The sequence below is a fragment of the Elephas maximus genome, chromosome 1, assembly GCF_024166365.1.
Source record: "Elephas maximus indicus isolate mEleMax1 chromosome 1, mEleMax1 primary haplotype, whole genome shotgun sequence".
Classification (NCBI taxonomy): domain Eukaryota; kingdom Metazoa; phylum Chordata; class Mammalia; order Proboscidea; family Elephantidae; genus Elephas; species Elephas maximus.
The window spans coordinates 61,433,826-61,456,435 of NC_064819.1; the positions used below are offsets into that span (position 1 = coordinate 61,433,826).

Sequence of the window (22,610 nt, forward strand, 5' to 3'; positions counted from 1 at the left end):
AGGAGCCCCACGTGTGTCAGGGTAGAACTGTGTTCCATAAGGTTTTCAGTGGCTGATTTTTTGGAGGTAGATCACCAGGCCTTTCTTCTGAGGTGCCTCTGGGTGGACTCAAACCTCCAGCCTTTCAGTTAGTAGTTGAATGCTTAACCATTCACACCACCCAGGGACTCAGGAACTTACTACGTTCTTCTGGTTTTTGCAGGAAAGACTCCCTGTCAGTGAGACAGTGTGCACTGAAATCTAACCATGCGTGAGAGCTGGGCATTTCCACTTCTAGGAGTCGCATAGTTAGTTAGTCCAGTTATAGAATTCTAGAACGGGGAATTTTAGATGAGGATTTCAACAGATCCAGAGAAGTTAGGGGACGTTGTCCAGGGGAAAGAGCCTGAACCCTGACATTGATTCTAGCCTTTACCCCTTAGTAGCCAAACATTTTGTCATGCTCCATTTCTGCGTAACAAAGCTGGTAATACTGTATAAAGCTGTTCAGAGAATTTAATGAAATATATGCAAAAGCACTTATACAAAGTAGGTACTCAGTGAATGCTGGGTGGGTTGATAGGTGTAGATTTAGGACTATGATTTATATAATGCCCTCCCTCAAGAATACCAACTGCCCAGTGGGTTTAGTTTTTAGCAAGAAGTATTTAGGTTGTTACTTGGAGAGCACTGGGTTTTTTTTTTTTTACTTGGATAAAACCAGATCCCAGTTCTCTTGACACCAAACTGTAAACATCAGTCAAATCACTTCTGTTCCCCTCTGTTCCACTTCTCTTCTGACATCAATTGCAGACACAGCACATCTTCCTCTGACCCTGACCACCGGAACTGGGTCACAGGTCACAAGTTAAAGGGCCAGCCCTGCAGACTGCCAAGTCTGCCCAAGACCTCAGATGCTTGGAGACTCCACGACACCCTTAGTTCTAACCTGCTGGCTACAAATTTGAGGTTTTCCCACTACTACTTCAGTATTCCAGTTGTAAACTCAGGGATCCCCAAGGCCTCCCCCACCATTTCTTATCTGCTGGCTCCCACTGTTCCCTCAGGTTCCATAATTCTTTAGGATGATTTGAAGAAACTCATGAACATGCTATACTTAAGATTACAGTGTTATTATAGCAAAATGGATACAAATGAAGAGACACACGGGGAGAGGTCTAGGAGGGTTCCCAGTGAGGAGCTTTCATGTCCCAAAGGATGCACTACCCTCCACATGCATTGATGTCTTTCACCAACCAGGAAGCCCTCAGAGCATCTGTGTCCATGTGTCACATGATTGTCTTTCTAGCCTGGCCAGCCCCCACCTGAGTCATTTTATTAGCATAAATCCTCAGGTATGGTCTGGAGGCCTCAATACTTCAATGCCTGGAAAAATTCCAAGGTTTTAGAGGTTATCTCTCAGGACAGGAACCAAGGACAAAGACCAAATTCTTTGGGCAAATTTGATCTGTAAGCCCCGCAGTTGTGAATACAAGAAAAAAACCTTTAGGTTTAAGTAAGAGCTTGGCTGCTAACCAAAAGGTGGGCAGTTCAAATCCATCAGCTACTCATTGGAAACCCTGTGGGGTAGTTCTACCCTGTCCTATAGGGTCGCTATGAGATGGAGTCAACTCAATGGCAGTGGGTTTGGTTTTGGTTTTAAGGTTAGATAAGCAGAATTTTGTCTAATGCGGCCCTTCTTATTGGCAGGGGACCTGCTGTGTTTTTTCCTTTTATCACCATCTGTGCTGCCCTTGGCCTAACTCAAGTGTGGGCGGGAGCTGGAGTGGGATGGGACAGGGCTCTGAGACCTCTGCGTTATCCTTTTCTGCCTCCTGGCAGAGCCTCCAAGCCCTGAATGCAGTAGCATCTAATCAGATTAGAATGGCAGGCACGGTTTTATGATTGTACAGGGTACAGCTCTGTCTGTTTTTAGCTGCTAGGAGCATATTCAAAGCAAATTAAGTGTGAATGGCAGGAACACACAATGCGTTTATACTGTTGGATCACAACCACCATATGGGCAAGGGGAAGAGGGCCCACCTGGCTTCTCACTCTAACGATGCTGTTTTGTTTCCTAGCACTGCATGTTTACAGCCATTCATAAGCATTACACCCTGGACGACTGGAAGCTCTTTGCAACGAAGCACCCAGAATGCCTGCAGGTAGGACTATAAAAAAAAAAAAAAAGGACTATAGCCAAGTTATAAATTGCAAATGGTGCAGGGGAAAGAGGAACATCAGGGTCGTCAAAAGGATTTGACTTGTCAACAGGTAAACACAGAGTCCAGAGAGATACGTGGGGGAAGAAAGTGTTGGTTCCCTAGCCCTACATCAATGCCAGGGATTAGCTGAAGAAACCTGTATAGTACTATGAAAGTACTAGTATTTACCTGCAAGAAATGTCTGTGTTTTCCCTTGAAAGATGAAGTATTATATCGCGAGAGTTTAGGGGGAAGATCTGTTTTCTTCCAGGTATTTCAAGATGAATCTAGTCTGAACGCACCTTTTGGTTGTAAAAAAATTTGGTTATAACAGGTTTTATTTTTAAATTGAAAAAAATGATATACCCACTAAGATGGCTATAAACTGAAAGAACAGACAATAACAAGTGTTGACAAGGATGTGGAGAAATTGGAACCTTCATACACTGGCGGGATTGTAAAATAGGGCAGCTGCTTTAGACAACACTCTGGCAGTTCCCCAAAAGATTAAACACAGAGTTGCCATGTGACTCAGCAATTCCACCCCAGGCATACATCCAAAGAAAATGAAAACATAAGTCCTTGCAAAAACCTGTACACCAGTGTTCTTTGCAGCATTGTTCACAATAGCCCAAAGTGGAAACAACCCATGTCCATCAACAGATGAATGGATAGATAAGATGTGGTATGTCCATAGAATGGATGATTTTTTTAACCATAGAAAGGAATGAAGTACTGATAACTTGCTCTGCCATGGATGAACCTTGAAAACATTTTGCTGAGTGAAAGGAGCCAGACACAAAAGGCCACATATTTTCTGACTCCCGTTTGTGTGAAATGTCCAGAATAGGCAAATCCATGGAAACAGAAAGTAGATTAGTGGATGCCAGGGGTTGGGGGGATTGGGGATGAAGTGGGGCGGGGGGGATAACTGCTAAAGGATAAATGAGATTTCTTTTCAGGGTGATGAAAATGTTCTAAAATAGACCATGGTGGTGGACACATAGCTCTGGGAATATACTGAAAGCCGTTGAACTGGGCACTTTGGATGGATGAATTGTGTAGTACCCGAATTACATCTCAGTAAAGCTATTACTAAAAAAAACAACAAAAGAATAAGTTTTAAAAACAATAACAAATCTCAATACAACAAGCCTGACTTTGCTGCCAGCATATTAGAGTGGTTTCGGAACCAATGCCCTCAGAGGAGCTTCCCTGCATTAGAGACATCCTTTTCCAAACACAGGTTGTTTATGACTCGAAAACAACTTCATATCATATTGGTTTTGAGGCTATACTTTTTTGTCTTGTTGTTGTTGTTGCTTTAGTTATATGTGAATTTCAATCAATGAGAAGGTGGTTTTGGGGATAAAATAATTCTGGGACAAGAGCAAGCCCTTCTTCATTTTTTCCCACATTGTGTTCAAATGAATTATAGATCTCCTCACCTTCTTTCCCTCTTCCCCAGAAGCTTAGAAAAGTTTGGGGAGCAATGGTTTTCTGTTGTTGTTGTTGTTATATCTTCAACTTCTTAGAGGGGGATTTTGGCAATGTGTTGTTAATTGGAACCTTGGCCTTCATTACCAAGTGATCTAAAATGTCTGATTCCATTTATGTGAAATGTCCAGAATAGGCAAATCCCAAATGAAAGACTAACTTAAAAGGGAAAATCTTAAGAACTCGGTAGTACTGAAAGAAACTAGCCAATCTGGAGTTCAACTTACCAAACTTTAACAGAAATGACCAGGAGAATAAAAAAGGTAGCAAAGCTCTCATGGGAGGAGAAGAAGGCCTGGATTGGGTTGCCATGTGGCAGGCTATGAATAAAGAGGAATGAATACACAGAGAGAATTGAAATATGCATATATCATGTTCGTAGCTACATTGCTGTGAGTTTTAGGAATACCAGAGGATATTAAAATACATTCCTCATCTGTGGCTTAGGATTTAGAGATAAGAGTTAAAATCTAAACATTCTCATGAAAGGTGGGTACAGTCCCATTGTATAGTTTCACTAAGATATGGATTACTGAAAACAAATGCTTTCTGTTCTTGTTGGGTGCTGACAGGTCAGTTCCAACTCATAGCAACCCTAGAGGACAGAGTAGAACTGCCCTATAGGGTTTCCAAGGAGTGGCTGGTGGATTTGAACTGCCAGCCTTTTGGTTAGCAGCTGAGCTCTTAACTGCTATGCCATCAGGGCTCCAAATCCTTTCTAGAAGGGTGGATTTTCAGAGGAGGCAGAGGGGCAGGGTTCCAGCCTTGATGCTGTGGAGGTTAGGGGGCTAGCACACTGAGGAGGGTGTGCAGGTTTCAGATCTAAAATGAGTACAGTGCAGTTTAAGATCATTTTAGGCTCGTTTGTTCTTACGCATTGGGAAATTTTATCCCTTTAATGAGAAAACGGGGACTTGGAGCTCTCAGTGCAGGTTAAGATCTGCATGTCGTGTCAGTATTCTGTTGGAAGCAAAAAAGAAAATAGGACAGAGTTTTCTCAGAGGAGTTTTTGACATCTCCTTCTCCCTCCTCCCCATCCCCAACAAGATGCTCAGGTTGAAGACCACAGCTTTGGTGTGAAGAAGCCTGAGTTGACTAGTCTTTCCTTGTTCTTCCTGCTTCTCTTTTTCTCCAGGAAACTCTTCCTACCTTTCCTCCACTATCCTTCCTTGAATCTAGTTGATTTGACACATTCACACCAGTGGCTCCCCATTTCAGAATTCCACCTGGAGAATTTGAGAAAATGAAATAAAAGTCAAGGACCAGCATGGGGTGCTGCAGGCATACCCGCTCCCATGTGGAGACCCTGCCCCCATGCCCCCATGCCCCCATGCCCCCATGTACAGAAGCCCACTGAGAAGACTCTGCCTTATGGTCTGGGGCCTGGGGAGACCATTTGGGGGATGATTTAAAAAGGGGAGAAGGGTGACGCTTAAAAAATGCAGAAAATGGAGTCTGCCAATAAAACATCGCTTTCTATTTCCCTCTAGAATCCTTTTATTAAAAATAATCTGTGATGAGCTCCCAGCCCCTCTCTCACAAGGCCTTTCAAAAGCTTCAAAAAACGGATGATAAAGTGTGGTACAAAAGAGTAGAATGCCTTGGGGGTTAAAAAAAAAAAAAGGGCCAAGGACCAGGTTTCCAGAATATTGAAGAATGTAGGAAAGACTCTGTGGCTGAGTGCCAACTGTAAGGATATATGTAATTTAACGATGGGGAACATAACAGAATTAAAGTTTCGATGATTTAATAAGTAGCTCTCCTCTGCCTCTGCTGTTGTGCGTGTCCACTGTGTGTGTGAACAGGCTAAACCTCAAAGGTTCACTGTACTGTCATCAGATGAGGTGAATGGCTGGAGGCAGGTTCTGACTTATGAACACCACCACTAATGTCTGTCCTTCTTGGTTTCTTTGACACAGCATGTAGCTGTGAGTTCGGGCAGCGGGCAGAACGATCTGGAAAAGATGAGTAGCATCCTGAAAGCTGTACCCCAGGTTAAGTTTATTTGCCTGGATGTGGCCAACGGGTATTCGGAACATTTTGTGGAGTTTGTGAAACTTGTCCGTGCCAGATTTCCAGAACACACCATTATGGTAGGTATGGAGGGACATTCTCTACGTGGGGACACACAGCAGGAATTTTCAGTGTGTTGGGCGTGAGCTATGTTCTCTTCAGAATCTCTGGTGCCATCTTATTTGAAGACTAGTTGAGGACCCTAAGAAAAAGGACAGCAGCTATAGAAGATTGGACAACTTGCTCTCCTCTGTAAAAAATTAAAATCCAGATCATAGGCTGTTGGCTCCTTCTCTTTGCTTAATATTATCAAGTGTTTCTTACCGTGTGGCTCTGTCACTCCTCTTAATGAAGAGTATATTTTAAAGCTCGAAAACATATAACTGGGTTTCAGTTTGACATGTTTTTGTCTTTTGTGTTCCATCTGGAAACCCTGGTGGTGTAGTGGTTAAGTGCTACAGCTGCTAACCAAAAAGGTCGGCAGTTCGATTCCCCCAGGCACTCCTTGGAAACTCTATGGGGCAGTTCTACTCGACGGCAATGGGTAGCGGGTAATGCTCCACTCCTATTTGGTAGTAGAGAACTCTGCTCTAAGACTTAGGATCTACAACATGAACTTTTTGCAACAGTCAACAATTGATTGCAAATTTCTTGGTGTGTTGTTTTATCCAGAATCTTTGTTTCTAGACTCTTCCTGCCTTCCTATATTTCCCTCATTGTTAGCACCTTCACTTTTTTTCACTTGTTAGAATGTGTACTTGTTGCTGCTGGGGAAAGAGGGAAAAAGGTGGAGTCACATAATAAGGAAGTAGATACTCTAGGGTTAATGTTGGGCTCTTGAAAAACCTATATTGTGATTATACATGTCTTTAGCAGCAGTTGGAATCTACCACCTGTTCCTTGGAAACCTTATGGGGCAGCTCTCCTCTGTCATATAGGGTTGCTATGAATCAGAATCGACTCAGTGGCAAATGGGTTTGGTTTGGTTATTGTTCTTAGAGCCCTGGTGGTGCAGTAGTTAAGTGTTCGGCTGCTAACCAAAAGGTCAGCAGTTCGAATCCACCAGCCATTCCTTGGAAATCTTATAGGGGAGTTTTACTTTGCTCTGTAGGGTCATTATGAATAGGAATCAACTTGACAGCAACAGGTTTTGATTTTATAGTTGTTGTTTTACAGTAGGCTGTTCACCTAAAGGCTAGCAGTGTCTCTGTGAGAGTAGGAACTGTAGGTGGAACAAATCAAGGCCCCACCTCTGACACCAAATATATATTGATCAATCCAAATCAATTTATTGTCCATTCCGTTCTGCTCTGTTATACTTCTGTTCTGACATCGGTTGCACAGGCACGCAGCATGTCTTCCTCTGACACTAACCACCGGAGCTGGGTCAGAGCTCACAACTAAAGCCCACAACCCTCCAGACTGCCAGGTCTGCCCAAGACCTCAGACACCAGCCACAAGCTTGGAGTCCCCACAACACCATCACTTCTGACCTATTGGCTACAAATTTTGGGTTCTGCCACTACCCCATCAGGACGCCAACTGTAAAAATGGGAGTCTCCCTCACTTTTGACTTCCTGGCTACAAATTTGGGAGTTCCCCCTACCATCTTGGGATATCAACTGTGAGCTCAGGGGTCCCTAGACTACCTCGCTTGTGACCCACTGGCTCCCACTACTTCCTTGGGTTCAGTAATTCACTAGGAAAACACAGAAATCAGGAAAGCTATACTTACAATTACTGTTTTTTTATAGCAAAAAGGATACAAATGAAGATTTGCATAGGGCCAACTCTTAGAGGGTTCCCAACTTGGAGCATCTGTGTTCCAAAGGATGCGCCACTCTCCCACATGTATCGGTGTCTTTCACCAACTAGGAAGCCCATGGAGCTTCCATGTTCAGACCTTTATAGGGGGCCTCACTACACTATATAGGCATGATTTATTGAACCATGTCCCCCTCCCCTGAGGTCCCCTGACGCTATGTGGTGAGTCTTTCTATTCTAGCCAGCCCCAACCCAAGTCACCTTATTAGCGTAAAACCTCAGGTGTGGTCTGGAGCCCTCTGAGATAACCAAGACACTTCAATTACTGGGGATATTCCAAAGTTTTAGAGGTTATCTCTCAAGGACCAAAGACAAAGACCAAATTCTTTGGGGAAAGTTAAATTCTTTAACCCACAAACTATGATGAAAATTTACCACAGATGAGGAATCTCAAATTCTACTTTGTTCTTACATTTTGGAATTTTCACGAGATCACACCAACATTGTGGCAAGCTGGGATTTGAGCCAGATTGGTTTGAATACAAAGTCTAAGCTTTGCCCATGACCCCACACTGCCCCTTGAGACTTGCTAACGCGCCTGTATTAGTTACAAATCATCACAAATTATGTGGCTTAAAACAACAGAAATTTCATGTCTCACAGTTCTGGAGGCTAGAAGTCCAATTCAAGGTGTCAGCAGGGCCACACTGTCTCTGAAGGCTCTGGGGGATCTATTCTTGTCCCTCCCATCTTCTGGTAGCCCCAGGCATTTCTTGCCTTGTGGCAGCATCGCCCCAATCTCTGCCTCGGTCTTTACATGACCATCTTCCCTCTGTGACTCTCTGTCTCTGTGTCTATTCACCTCCTTGTTAGAGGAACACTAGTCATATTGGATTAGGACCTGCCCTACTCCAGTGTGAACTCATGTTAGCTTAACTAATCACATCTGCAAAGATGCCTTTTTCAAATAAAGTCGTATTCACAAATACTGGAAGTTAGGACTCGAACTTATCATTTGGGGGGATACAGTGCCTCCCCTCCCCTGTCCTTGTTAACCTTAGTGATAAAGCTCTCTTCTTCATTAGACAGCATGTGTACAGCCCATATCCAGCTTTTGATTCTGCAGTGGGGAAGTTGACCTTCTTACGGGCTTGTGTTGGAAGGTGATGGACTTACCCTCTATCATGACCCAGCACTGTGGAAGCATCTAGTTGTGAATCCCCAAACAGATCTTCTGCCACAAACTCTCTGTGGTGAATTTTTCTCTCTGAGCATGTAAATAGGGAACAGAAAGCTGGACTCCCAGGAGGGCAGAAACCCCAGCTCCCAGCTGGGGACCTGGTGATCCATAAGCAGCCTTTGGTTTAAATAAATATAATTTCTGTGAAACTAAAACCCATTGCTGTCAAGTTGATTCTGACTCATAGCGACCCTGTAAGACAGAGTAGAACTGCCCCATAGGGTTTCTAAGGAGCGGCTGGTGGATTTGAACTGCCCATCTTTTGGTTAGCAGCCAAACACTTAACCACTTCACCACCAGGGACTAAAACAGTAAAAAGAGCTTGAAAATATTTGGTGAGTAGGAGAGGAGTCCTTTGTTTATTCCTTCCTGAGTGTAGGAGATAAAAACAAGCCAGAGGTTGTTGAAGTTCCTTCTTATCTGAGGTGGACTTAATCAGGCTACTTGGAACCCCGGTGGCACAGTGATTAAAGCAATCAATCCTGAACCAAAAGGTTGGCAGTTCGAAACCGCCAGTGGCTCTAAGAGAGAAAAATGGGGCAGTCTGCTTCCGTAGTGATTTACAGCCTTGAAAACCCTGTGGGGTCACTGTGAGCCGTAACTGACTCTACGAAGTAGGTTTTTCGGCTTGGGATGAGGCCACTTAGTGGCTCTTTTTTTTTTTCTAATTTATTTTTCAAAATTGTGATATGTGATATACATACGGAAAGTTGCATAAACATGGACAGATTAATAGAAAATCATAAACACCACTTTAGTGTATCTATACTTGGTCACTTGGTGGTTAGGACCACCTGCACACAGAAGCCCCCTATTCTGCACCTGAGAGGAAGGTACCTTGTGACCCTGGGAATCATTGCTTTCCTTGCATGTCTCTGGTTTTACCACCTATTTATGCATATCCACACAAGCCATTAAATTTTCCCTATTTTTGAACCTTAAATAAATGGTAAAGAGTCCCTAGGTGGTGCAAACAGTTAATATGCTGGGCTGCTAACCGAAACGTTGGAGGTTGTAGTCCATCCAGAGGTGCCTTGGAAGAAAGGTCTGGCAATCTACTTCCAAAAAATCAGCCATTGAAAACACTATGAAACAAAGTTCTACTCTGATACATGTGAAGTTGCCATGAGTTGGACAGACTTGACGGCAGTTGCTTTGCGTACGTAAGTCCGTACATATGTATGTATGCATTATATTATACACACACACACACACACACACAGCTTGATTGATTTTAAGGAATTAGCTCATGTGATGGTGGAGACTGGCAAGTCCCAAATCCACAGGTCAGACAACAGGCTGGAAACTCTGGCAGGATGTCTGTGTTACAGTCTTGAGGCAGAATTCTCCTCCTGAAAACCAGTTTTTACTCTCCAGGCCTTCAACTGATCGGATGAGGCCCACTTACATAGTGGAGGGTCATCTGCTTTACATCAGTCCAACTCATTTAAATTTAATCACATTTGAATACCTTCACAGCAACATCTAGACTAGTGCTTGACCCAACAACTGGACGCATCAACCTAGCCAAGTTGACACTTCAAATTAATCATCACAGACCTCCAGAGCCTTCCCATGAAATGCTCCAAACAGCTGGCCATGATGTTGAGTTCACAGCTGACCCTGCTGAGAGCCCAGGCCAGCAGCCTGTTGTGTAGCCCGGAGTGCTTGTGTTCTACCCCTCAGGTACAAAGGACAGAGAGGGTGGGCAGTGCTAGGAAGGAGACAGAGGAGGCCCAGGGAAAGGGCTTTATTCTCAGTGCAGAACTGGCAGATTGTTGGAGGGTTGAGGCCAGGAAGGGCAGCCACCAGCAAGGCCCCTCCAGCCACGGTCGGCTGGCCCAGAGATGTGTTTTCCTGGCTCTTGATGGTTTCCCCAGCAATGAACAGAAGACTCAGATGAGGCAGTTATTTATTCTGCAGCCATCGTTTGCCTGCACTGACCTCTGAAATCTGTGATTCATTAGGAAACCTCCAATATTCTTACGCCCTTGGTTATTGGTGTCATTGAAAATGTCATATCTCTCATGGCTTTCAGAGGCATAGTGAGAATGATTGAACATTTGTCCAGTGTTTTAGAATGGAAGGGTATCCTGTGAGTCCTGAGTGTTGTTGTGATCATCACAGTGTGATGAACTGGCAGAGGCTGGCAATGACAGACCTGCATCAGGAGCAAGGCTTATTGCTACCTGTGCCCAGAGCAGCCTGGGTTTACATTTACACCCTTTTCCTTGCCTTTTACTTGGGTGGAGGGGAAAGTAGGGATTTTTGGAGAACACCCTTGGTGGAAAATGGTCTTCTAGAGGTGGTTCTGCTCAGTGCAACTCGTCTCAGCCAAAAAATGAGAGACCAAGGTGGGAGAGTAGAAAGATACCTTTATTTCATTGTGCAAGGAAAGGAACAGTTGGGGCTGCTGCCGCCAAGACTGCTTAGCAAGGGCGAGAAGGAAGGTTAGTTTTAAGGGGTTTAAAAGTAGGAAATTCATACACATTATATCAACAACACCCTTGATCATACTACACAGGTGCAGTGGGGTTTACATATAACTTCATAAGTTGCGTGTTCAGAGAATGGTAGTTCAACTCCACCCAGAGCGGGGGAAGTTACTATATATGAGGTCTAAAACGTTATCCTGAATGTCAGTATGGCAACTCAACTGGTTTCTGCCAATTTCCTCTAGTTTGGGGCAGTAGTTAAAGGGAGGGAAACCAGAATTTTAATGTAAAGCAATTGGGTGTGCCAAGCAAGCTGCTTGAGGCAGTGAGATTTTCCACAGCCTAGGGACCTCTGTCTTAATATGGCCAGTTGCCTGGTGGCACTGGGAGAAGAAAGAGGACAATGTATTTTTGAGTATGTTCTCGGTACTGTGGAAAAGGCAGTACACTAACATACTAGGTACTTCTCTTTGAATAATTACAAATCTTTGAGGCAGGTGCTATTGTCCCTATTTTATTGATACGGGGGCCCTCTTAGGTCAGGGAGCTTTCCCAGGATCACATAGCCAATAAGATGTAAAAGTGGTTGTCCTGAGACCAGGGTCTGTGCTCTATACTACAGTCACCACAGCTCTCGTACCGCCCAGCTCAGGCTTGCTGGAAGCAGAAGTCCCCATGTTGGCTCTGGGAAGTGACTTTGGGCTGGTAGCTCTTTCTGACCTGGTCCAGGAGGTAGGTCAGTGAGATCAAATGTGTTCTAAGGAGATTAAAAGCCCAGCTCTGCACCCCTAGGGCAATGCCAGTCAGCCACTATTGGTGGATCCCCGGGCAGCCATGGGCATGACCTCAGAATTTTCTGGTGTCGATGTGGTTTGTTCTCCCGCTTGCATTCTTTTTTCAGCAGTCCTCTTCAGACAAGGTTCTGAGCCACACAGACAAGTCTCCTGCTCTAGAATGCTTCTCAGAGAGGCAAATGCTCGACTTCAATGTTATGCGCAGGTGTGGGGCCATGGGCTGCCTGACCAGCACAGTTGTCTTATTGAAGTAGAAAGGCCATTATGGGTGACGTCCATCTCTCAGGCCGTGTTACCTGGATTTTCTGTTTTCACTCTATTTCTGAAAGTGGTATGGATTGGAACTGTGATGGAAAGCAGTGAATTGCCTCAGAGATTCAGATGATATTGTCCCTGAGAGTCACATAATAAACTCAGTTTAATGTGCCATGAAAGGTGGTTATTACCTTTACAAGGCCTGCCACTTCATGGTTCCTGTAGAAACAGCTAGGTAGAGGGACATTTCTGTCACCTTACGTTCTCATTGTTAGCTGCTGTTGAGTTGGCCCTTGACTCAAGGCAACTCTATGCACAACAGAATGAAATGCTGCCCTGTCCTTCACCATCCTCATGATCTATTGCAGATTGTACCCTTGAGATCCACAGGGCATGCCTTGGCTGATTTTTGGAAGTAGATTCCTAGGCCTTTCTCCCTAGTCCGTCTTAGCCTGGGATCTCCATTGAAACTTGTTCAGCATCACAGCAGCACATACATATCCACTGACAGATGGGCATGTATGAGGTGCATTGGCTGGGAATCGAACCCAGGTCTCCTGCATGGAAGGGAAGAATTCTACCACTGAACCACCAGTAACCTCACGCCTAGGGTCTACCTTGCCTCTTATCGTGGCTGTTTAAGGCCAATCCAAGATATGAACGTGCACTAACTGTCCAAGTGACTGAGCCAGATGTTCTGCTGCAAGAGGTCAAATTCTGATAATCCTGTATTAGTTCCACCCGTGAGGTGCTTCATTCCAAGATAAGGCAGATTCCTTCCTTAATCAACGCTGACAAACCCCTCCTGCCCCCATGATATCACACCCCAGGCTTAGAGTGCTGCCTTAGTGGGTGGGCCAGTACTTTCATGAAAGCCTGACCATATTCTTGTCATTTTTTCTCTTTTCTGATTTGAGTTCTTACCTCTTTTCCCTTGTTTTTGTCCTACTTGGATTCAAACGGTATACAACTTTTTATTCCTGTCAGAGGAAACTTACCCGTTCTCTCCCCGTATCCAGCATTCTTGTTGAGCTGTGCCTCATCCTTGAGCCATTTCCTGATCACTCTGGGGTTTTTCCACACAGAACCTCTTCCACAGTGGCCGTGACCTCACTACTGCCTAGGGGGCCACACAGGTAGCTGAGGAGAGCAGGAGACCCCTGGGCATAAACCTCTTGGTTACTGAACAGTGGTATCTCCTATCTTAATGCCTCTAGTCTCACTTTGACCTTCAGGGGTTACACCTGGTAGAGCTTTCATGAGCTGGTTTGAATTCATTTATTTTGCCTAAAGTAGGCCCCCTACTGCCAGGTAAAATAAAATGAGTAGTGGCAGCATCAGATTAAAAAAAAAAAAAGGCTCCACATTGAAAACGAACTTGTGTAGAGAGCTTATAGAGGCTTCTCTGAGTCTTGTTTGTTTGTTTTAGCAAGTCAACAAGTGAGAGAGAATGAGAGCTTGGAGCCTTGTTTCTAGGTTCCTATTCAATAGAGGGAAACCCTGGTGGTGTAGTGGTTAAGTGCTATGGCTGCTAACCAAGAGGTCGGCAGTTCGAATCCACCAGGCGCTCCTTAGAAACTCTATGGGGCAGTTCTACTCTGTCCTATAAGGTCGCTATGAGTCGGAATCGACTCGATGGCAGTGGGTTTATTCAATAGAGAGTTCATGTTGGGGCCCACATTTAATTATAAAAGTAATGCATGTTCAGGGGTGGGAGAAGGGGAAAAGAGGGAGCCATAGCTTAGGGGGCACTGAGTTTCTGTTAATAATGGTGGAATAATTTGGAAAAGGAGAGTGGTGATGCTTGAGCGACATGATGAATATAATCAATGTCACTGAATTATCATGTAAAAATTGCCAGAATGGCAGATGTTTTGTTACATATACTTTTACTGCACAGAAAAAGTAATGCATGTTTGTTGTAGAAACTGTAAGAGCCAGAAAAGTTTAAAGAAAATGAATAAAAGTCACATAAGCTCTTCTCCTAGACATAAATTTTTAGCATTTTGGTATATTTTTCCCCATATCTATGTATACTTTTTACAAAACTATAATTGGAATGTTAGTTCCTTCTTTTTCCTCTAACATTGTCCTGAAAGCACTTAAGCATTTTTCCATGACATTAAACTAAAAAAAAAAAAAAGAAAAACCAAACCCATTGCGGTCAAGTGGATTCTGACTTACAGCAACCCTAGAGGACAGAGTAGAACTGCCCTATAGGGTTTCCAAGGAGCACCTGGTGGATTTGAACTGCTGACCTTTTGGTTAGCAGCTGTAGCTCTCAACCACTATGCCACCAGGGTTTTCTTTATTAAAACATATGGATGGTCATAATTTGTTTAACCGTTCCCCTTTTGGGAAAATATTTGCAGATTTGCACAGTTAAAAGCAGTACATCCTTGTAGTTAAATTTTTGGCCTCATCTACTGTGAGTCAGAATCGACTTGACAGCAATGGGTTTGGCTTTTCAATATGATTGTTTCTTTGGGATCAAATCCTAAAAGAATTGTTGGATCAAAGGATGTGCATATTTTTACATCTTTTACACATTGACAAATTGCTTTTCAGGAAAACTTATACCAAAATAAACATTCAACCAGTGGGAAGAGAGAGGAAGAGCAAGAGAGACAGAGAAATAGAGAAACACAGAAATAAAGAGCCAGAGAGAGCCTGCCTGATGTTTCTCTTTAGCGTTTAGTGTTTATAATCTTTGATGCTTTGTTAAGTGAGAAGAAGAACCTCACTGATATCTTAATTTAAATTTGATTATTAGTGAGGTTGAATACTTTCCCAATTTTTATTGGCCAGTTTTATTTCTTTCAGAGCCCTGGTGTTACACTGGTTAAGAGTTACGATGGCTAAGCAGAAGGTCCACAGTTCTAATTCACCAACCACTCCTTGGAAACTCTATGGGACAGTTCTACTCTGTCCTATAGGGTCGCTATGAGTCAGAATCAATTCGGCAGCAATGGGTTCGGTTTTTTTTTTTTTTTTTTATTTCTTATGTTAGCTTATTCCTGTTCTTTGACAGTTATTTTATGAGGTGCTAGCATTTTTCCTATAGATTTGCAAGAACTCTTTATTATGTTAAGGTTTGTAACTCTGTCATAATTGCCAACATTTTTCTCCATATTAATTGTAATTCAGTTATTTAAATTAGTTGATTAAATTTTACTTTTAAATTTAATTAATTTATTTTAAAATTAACTGAATTTTTGTTGATTATGTGTGATTGTGTTAAAATATACATGCAGTTGTTACTTTTATGTAGACAGAGATATCTGTCTTATGTCTTTTTACTTTTATTCTTATTGCAAGTACTCAAGGTTTTCTTCTAAATTTGTGGGGATGCATTTTTCACTCTAACTCTTTAAGCTATCTGGAACTTATTTTGGTGAAAAGTATGAGTGATAATCTACATTTTGTTTCCAAAAGATCACTTTCGCCAGCACTAGGTATTGAACTATTGTTCCCTTCCACACTGATTGTAAGGCCCGCTTCACCAGAGACTATATTGTCATACGTTCTAGTCTTTTTCTGGACTGTCGTTTTTCTTATTCGAGTGCTTTTTTTTTTTTTAATTAAAGTAGCTTTGAGCCCTTCTTATTCTCTTTTTCCAAGGTGCTTTTATAAGATCTTGAAAGTCACTTTGTCTAGATTAGAGAAGAAAAATTCCCTCTGGGAATCAATTTAGGAAAAACGCACTTGAGTTTCAATGAAAAAAAATGGCTGGGAGTGCATTTTGCAAAATATGACTTTGCACACTTGTGAAAACTCAGGGCACCTTGCCAAGTGTTCTACGTACCAGCTGAAGAATCCACAGGGCAGTGAGTTTTAATAATAATAATAAAAATTTTTTGAAAGGCTATTTTTGCTCTCCCAGGCTCCTGCAGTGAAAGAGCTTGTACTATTTCCAACCCAGATACATCCTTCTGGTTTATAGATTTCACCACTTCCTGGCCTATATATGTTTATGCTTAGAGCCAAAGTTTCATGTTTTATAAAATGGAACTCATTTCAATGCTGTGTTGTCTGTAGGGGCTGATCTGCCCTTTCATATCTAAATGGGAACCATCTGCCCCTAGGGTGGGAGATCCAGGTATTCTCCCAACTGTGTAATGATCAGTAGTTATGGAATCCTGAATCCCTGGGGTTCTGTAGAGGGTCTTCAAGGTTTTTGCAAATTGTGAAGCGTTTTGTGTCCAACGATAAAGATTTTCATTAGCTGTGAGAGCTTATCATTAGTTATTTTAAATATTTGGTTTCTCCTTAAGATTTTGTTTTGCCCATTGCTGAAGTGTTCAGAAAACCCTGGCCTAGCAACAAACAAAAATCAATTGGTTTTCTATACACCAGCAATGAGAAATCTGAAAGGGAAATTAGGGAAATAATTCCATTTACAATAACATCTAAGAGAATAAAATACCTAGATATAAATTTAACCAGGGATGTGAAGGACTTACACTTTGAAAACTATGAAGCACCACTAAAAGGGATTAAAGAAGACTTAAATAAATGGAAAGATGTTCCATGTTATGGATTGGAAGACTTAATATTGTTAAGATGTCAATACTGTCCAAAGTGATCTATAGTTCAATGTAACCGTGATCAAATTTCCAACAGCCTTCTTTACAGAAATAGAAAAACCAATCCTCAACTTTATATGGAATGGCAAGAAGCCCCGGATAGCTAAAGCAATGCTGAAAGTGAAGAACAAAGTGGGAGGACTCACACTTCCTGATTTTAAAACATACTATGAAGCTACAGTAATCAAACAACCTGGTACTAGTGTAACTAGTGTACATAGACCAATGGAAGAGAATTGAGAGTCCAAAATAAACCCAAACATCTATGGTCAACTGATTTTTGACAAGGTGCTAAGTCCATTCACTGGGGAAAGAAGAGTCTCTTCAATAAATGGTGCTGGTCAAAAAAAAAAAAAAAGAAACAGACTTACTGGTCTGACAGAGACTGGAGGAACCCCAAGAGTAGGGCCCCTGGACACCCTTTTAACTCATAACTGAAGTGACTCCCAAAGTTCACCCTTCAGACAAAAATTAGACAGGTACATAAAACAAACAATAACACATGTGAGGAACGTGCTTTGTAGTTCAGTCAGGTATATGAGACTAAACTGGCACACCTGCCTAAAAGCAAAGACGAGTAGGAGGTAAGGGACAGGAAAACTGAATGAACGGATACAGGGAAACTGGGGTGGAGAAGGGCAGAGTGTTGACACATACCAGGATTTGTGACAAATGTCATAAAATAATTTGAGTATTAATTGTTGAATGAAAAACTAATTTGTTATGTAAACTCTTACCTAAAACACAATAAAAAATAAATAAATGGTGCTGGGAAAATTGGATTTCCACATGCAGAAAAATGAAACAGGGCCTAGCATCACACCGTACATAAAAATAAATTCAAAATCGATTAAGGACCTAAATATGCAAACTAAAACCATAACATTCTTAGAAGGAAAAACAGGGGCAATGCCATCAGGCCTAGCTTTCAACAATGGATTATCTAATATAATAACAAAAAACAGAAACAGCAAAAGACAATAAATAAGTGGGACTTCATAAAAATTAAAAACTTTTGTTTATCAAAAGACTTTACCAAAAAAGTGAAAAGATAAACTACCAAAAGGGAGAATATCTTTGGAAACCATATGTCTGACAAGAATCTAATAACCAAAATATATATAAAATGTCAACAACTTAACAACAAAAAGAAAATAATCCAATCATAAAATGAGCAAAAGGCTCGAACAGACATTTCACCAAAGAGAACATTCAAATGACTAGCAAATACATGAAAAGACGCTCCATGCCATTAGCTCTCAGAAAGATGAAAATCAAAACCACAATGAGATACCATTTCACTCCCATTAGGATGGCTGAAATTAAAAAGAAAAAGAAAATAACAAATGTTGGCAAGGATGTGAGAAAATTGGAACCCTTAGCCATTGCTGGTAGAAATACGAAATAGTACAGCTGTTGTGAAAAACAGCGTGGTGGTTCCTCAAAAAACTAAAAATAGAACTACCATATGACCCAGCAATTCCACCCCTAGCTATATACCCAAAAGATTGGAAAGCAGAGACTTGTACACCAATGTTCACTGTAGCACTATTCACAACAGCCAAAAGCTGGAAACAACCTAATGCCCATCAACAGACGAATGGATAAACAGAATGTGATACATACATACAATGGAATATTACTCAGCCAGTAAGAGAAATGAAGTCTTGATACTGCTACGATATAGATGAAGCTGGAAGACATTATGCTGAGTGAAATAAGTCAGTCACAAAAACACAAATACTGTATGACTTCACTTATATAAAAAGACAAGAAAAGGCAAATATCTACAGAACAAAGTTTATTAGTGGTTACGAGGGGTGGGAGAAAGGGGAAAAGGAGAGGTTAACAGTAATGGAAAAATCACAATGATTACGGGTAGGGTTGCACAGCCAGGTATTGTAATGGCTGTCAATAAGTTGGACACTTGTAAAAAGTTTAATTGGCAAAAGTTGTGTGATAGGTCTATTTTCAACAACAACAAAAAAAATAAGAGTAGCTGCTGAGGCTGCTCATTTTCAGCCAAACTCCTTGTGGGATTTGGTTTCTTGGTCTGGAGGTTTAGGGTTATGGTTTCATGGATCATCCTAGTTCACTGCCTTAATAACATGTTTAGCGCTTCTGTTCTACCTCCTAGTTTGACGCTTAATGCCCGGGTCTTAAAAGCTTGCAAATGGCCATCCAAGGCACAACAGCAATTGGTCTCTGTTTGCCTGGAGCAACAGAGGAAGAAGCAGAGTCAGAACAGGAAGAGGATATGGAATGTATGGCTAATTGCCTCCATGAACAACTTCCTGTTTTGCCATGAGACCAGAAGAACTGGATGGTGCCCGGCTACCATTACTGAACATATTGATCAGAGATTCCATGTAAGAATCCTGGTCAAACGGGGAAAAATGCAAAACAGAATTTTAAATACTCATGGACTCCAGACTTCCTAGAGCCATGAAGGTTGCATGAACCCCTGAAACTATTGTCCAGAGATAAACTTTAAGCCTTAAACTGAAATATCCCCTGAAGTCTTCTTAAAACCAAACAATGTTTAGCTTAAATAGTAAAAAATGTCTGCCTTGAGCGTTGTGCTCTTAAGAATTATCTATATGGGATCAAACTGACAACAGCAACTTGAAAGATTAGATAGGAACCTTAGGGGGCAATGAATTTATGTTAATGTTGGAAGAATAACTCAGAAAAGGTGGATGAGAATGGTTACAGAACTCAAAGAATGTACTGTATTTTTATGCAAATAATATAGGCCTTCTATGTTTTTTTGCCAACTGGGCCCTTCCCCCTGTGAGGTATTTTCATAAGCCCGCTATGCCAGATTTTTTTTTTACAGCAACATGTAAAAAAAAAAATTGGTATAGCGGCACTTATGGAAATACCTCACAGGGGGAGGGCTGTGTTGGCAAACAAACATAGAAGGCATGCGTTATTTGTGTAAAAATATGGTGACCAATGTCACTAAAAGGTACATGTAGAAACTGTTGAATTGATGTATATTTTACTGTGTATATCCTCAGCAGTCATTGTTTCATTTACTTGGATCAAGAATCAACAGCCCTGGAAGCAGCAGTCAGGAAATCAAAAGACGCGTTGCATTGGGCAAATCTGCTGCAAAGGGCCTCTTCAAAGTGTTGAAGAGCAAAGATGTCACCCTGAAGACTAAGGTGCGCCTGACCCAAGCCATGGTATTTTCAATCACCTCATATGCATGTGAAAGCTGGACAATGAGTAAGGAAGACCGAAGAAGAATTGACGCCTTTGAATTGTGGTGTTGGCAAAGAATATTGAATATACCATGGACTGCCAAAAGAACGAACAGGTCTGTCTTGGAAGAAGTACGAGCAGAGTGCTCCTTAGAGGCAAGGATGGCGAGACTGCGTCTTGCATACCTTGGACATGTTGTCAGGAGAGATCAGTCCCTGGAGAAGGACATCATGCTTGGCAGAGTACAAGGTCAGTGGAAAAGAGGAAGACCCTTAACGAGGCGGATTGACACGGTGGCTGCAACAATGAGCTCAAGCATAACAATGATTGTGAGGATGGCTCAGGACTGGACAGTGTTTCGTTGTGTTGTGCATGGGGTCGCTATGAGTTGGAACCGACGTGATGGCACGTAACAGCAACAATCCTCAGCAGCAACAATGACAAAATATATATATATGTATATAAAACCTGACGTAGATACTCCAAAGATTCTTTTAGTTTTTAAAATTATATAGCTCTGTACCTTCTAATGAAGAGTCCTGGTGGTGCAGTGGTTAAGCTCTTGCCTGCTAACTGGGAGATGGGTGGTCTGAAACCACCAGCCACTCTACGGGAGAAAGACGTGGCAGTCTGCTTCCGTAAAGATTTACAGCCTTGGAAAACCTATGAGGGCAGTTCTACTCTGCCCTACAACGTCACCGTGAGTTGGAATCCACTCGATGGCAATGGGATGGTGCCTTCTAATAAGGTCCCTGGGCAGCACAATTGGTTTGCACTCAGCTAGTAACCAAAAGATTGACGGTTCGAACTCAGCCAGTGGTGCTGTGAAAGAAAAGCCTTGTGAAGTCTACTTTTGTAGAGATTACAGCAAGAAAACCCTGTGGTGCTTAGTTCTACTCTGTAATACATGGTATCACCGTGAGTTGGAATCAACTCAATGGTAACAGGGTTTTTTTTTTTTTTAATACCATTAGAGCCTTGATGGTATAGTGGTTAAATTAAGAGCCATGCCTGCTAATCAAAAGGTCAGCAGTTTGAATCCACTAGCCACTCCTATTGGGTCACTATGAGTCGGAATCGACTCGATGGCAATGGGTTTGGGTTAATACCATTAGCTCACCCAGGAGTTGTACCGAAAAGTGGAACAATGGTTAAGCACTTGGCTACTAACTGAAAGTTTGGCATTTCAAACCCACCTAGCAGCTCCATGGGGAGAAAGACCTGGCGATCTGCTCCCATGAAGATTACAGCCAAGAAAACCCTAATGGGGTAGTTCTGCTCTGTCACATGGTCACTATGAGTCAGAAATCGACTTGAAGGCACCCAGCAACAATGACGACAACATTCAATAGAGAAGAAAACCAGAAAAACCCTCTTGGGCAGGATATCCTGACGCACTAATTTCAGACGTAATATTGACTCAGGAATTGTGCCCAGTATTTTCTCCTAATTTTCTAGTTCCCAGGCTACCTGGTGGCTTCAGGCCATACATGCACAGCCTTGTGTTCAGGTGTGACATTCCCCCTCATTCATGATCGTGAGCTGCGTTCTCTCTGTCTCAGGCCGGGAACGTGGTGACAGGAGAGATGGTGGAAGAACTTATCCTTTCTGGAGCAGATATAATCAAAGTGGGAGTTGGGCCAGGTAAGACTTGTTGGGAACACAGCAGAGGGTGTGGAGGGGGGAATTAGGTCTGGGGCTTGGGGAGACTGGAGATGGTAGCCGATACATGATCCACAAGTTTAAAGCATATTTGTTCTGGAAGCATGGTTGAGCTTTCAGAAGCTGGCGGGTTAAAAATGTTATAGAGTTGCTTTCCTATGACTCCAGGGAACTTCTAAATGAGCTTGGGTGTGGTTGGAATATGAGGTCTTGGCTTCAGAACATTAATGTTTAAGAAGAGAATGCAAATTTCATTAATTATCTCATATACCTTGAAGGGGAAGGTGAAGGGTGTAGAATCTAGCGGGACAGTTGCTGAACATGAATGACTCAAATTTTTGTGAATGTTTGAGAGGTCCCAAGCATTGCAATTAGGCTTGCAGCTAGGAGACTGCATTTGAACTCGACCACATAGCCCAGGCGGCTATCACTTCTGGCTCCTTAGTTGATACACCAGTCACAGATTTTTGCCCATATCTTTTCTCCCAGGATTCTCTCATAGGAAGACTCATTGGCATCTTGAGTGAAGGGAAGAGGTTGAGTCTTTCTCTCCTCGTACGGGGTGGTGCCGTTTTCTCTTGGGGTCATTTGGCTTTCACCTCCCCAGAACGAGCTGCCATTCCTTCTTCATTGCTATGTGTTTACATTCTTCCTTGCACATCCATTATTCATCAGAAACTAAAATTAGAAGGAAAGTAGATATACGTTTTTAGTTGGGACTAAAAAACTGCAAAGATTATTGTTTTTGCAAAATTCTCCCACTCAAAAGACACTACCAAAAAAGGAAGCGAACCATAAACCCATATGTGAAGAGTCTGTGGGAAAGTGCTGCCGAGAAGCAAAAGATACAGTTGTGTTGTGATGTGGCAGTTATCAACCTTGAGGGAATAGGATGTATATGAAGAGAAATTAGTGAAGAAGAACCTTCTAGGCACATAAAGATACCTGGGCTTTTAACATACAGGGAGATT

At 42.3% G+C, this 22,610-nt stretch overlaps 1 protein-coding gene across 2 annotated transcripts in view; it reads left to right on the forward strand.

Annotated features, from left to right (window-relative positions):
- GMPR (guanosine monophosphate reductase) overlaps window positions 1–22,610 on the forward strand; it is a 52,247-nt gene that overhangs the window by 12,053 nt on the left and 17,584 nt on the right. The window contains exons 3-5 of one of the 2 annotated variants that reach the window (XM_049884454.1): window positions 2,061–2,144; window positions 5,600–5,773; window positions 21,540–21,621. In XM_049884454.1, the coding sequence (XP_049740411.1) occupies window positions 2,061–2,144; window positions 5,600–5,773; window positions 21,540–21,621 (340 nt within the window). The remainder of the gene's footprint in view (window positions 1–2,060; window positions 2,145–5,599; window positions 5,774–21,539; window positions 21,622–22,610) is intronic. The other variant, XM_049884463.1, reaches the window with a different exon arrangement.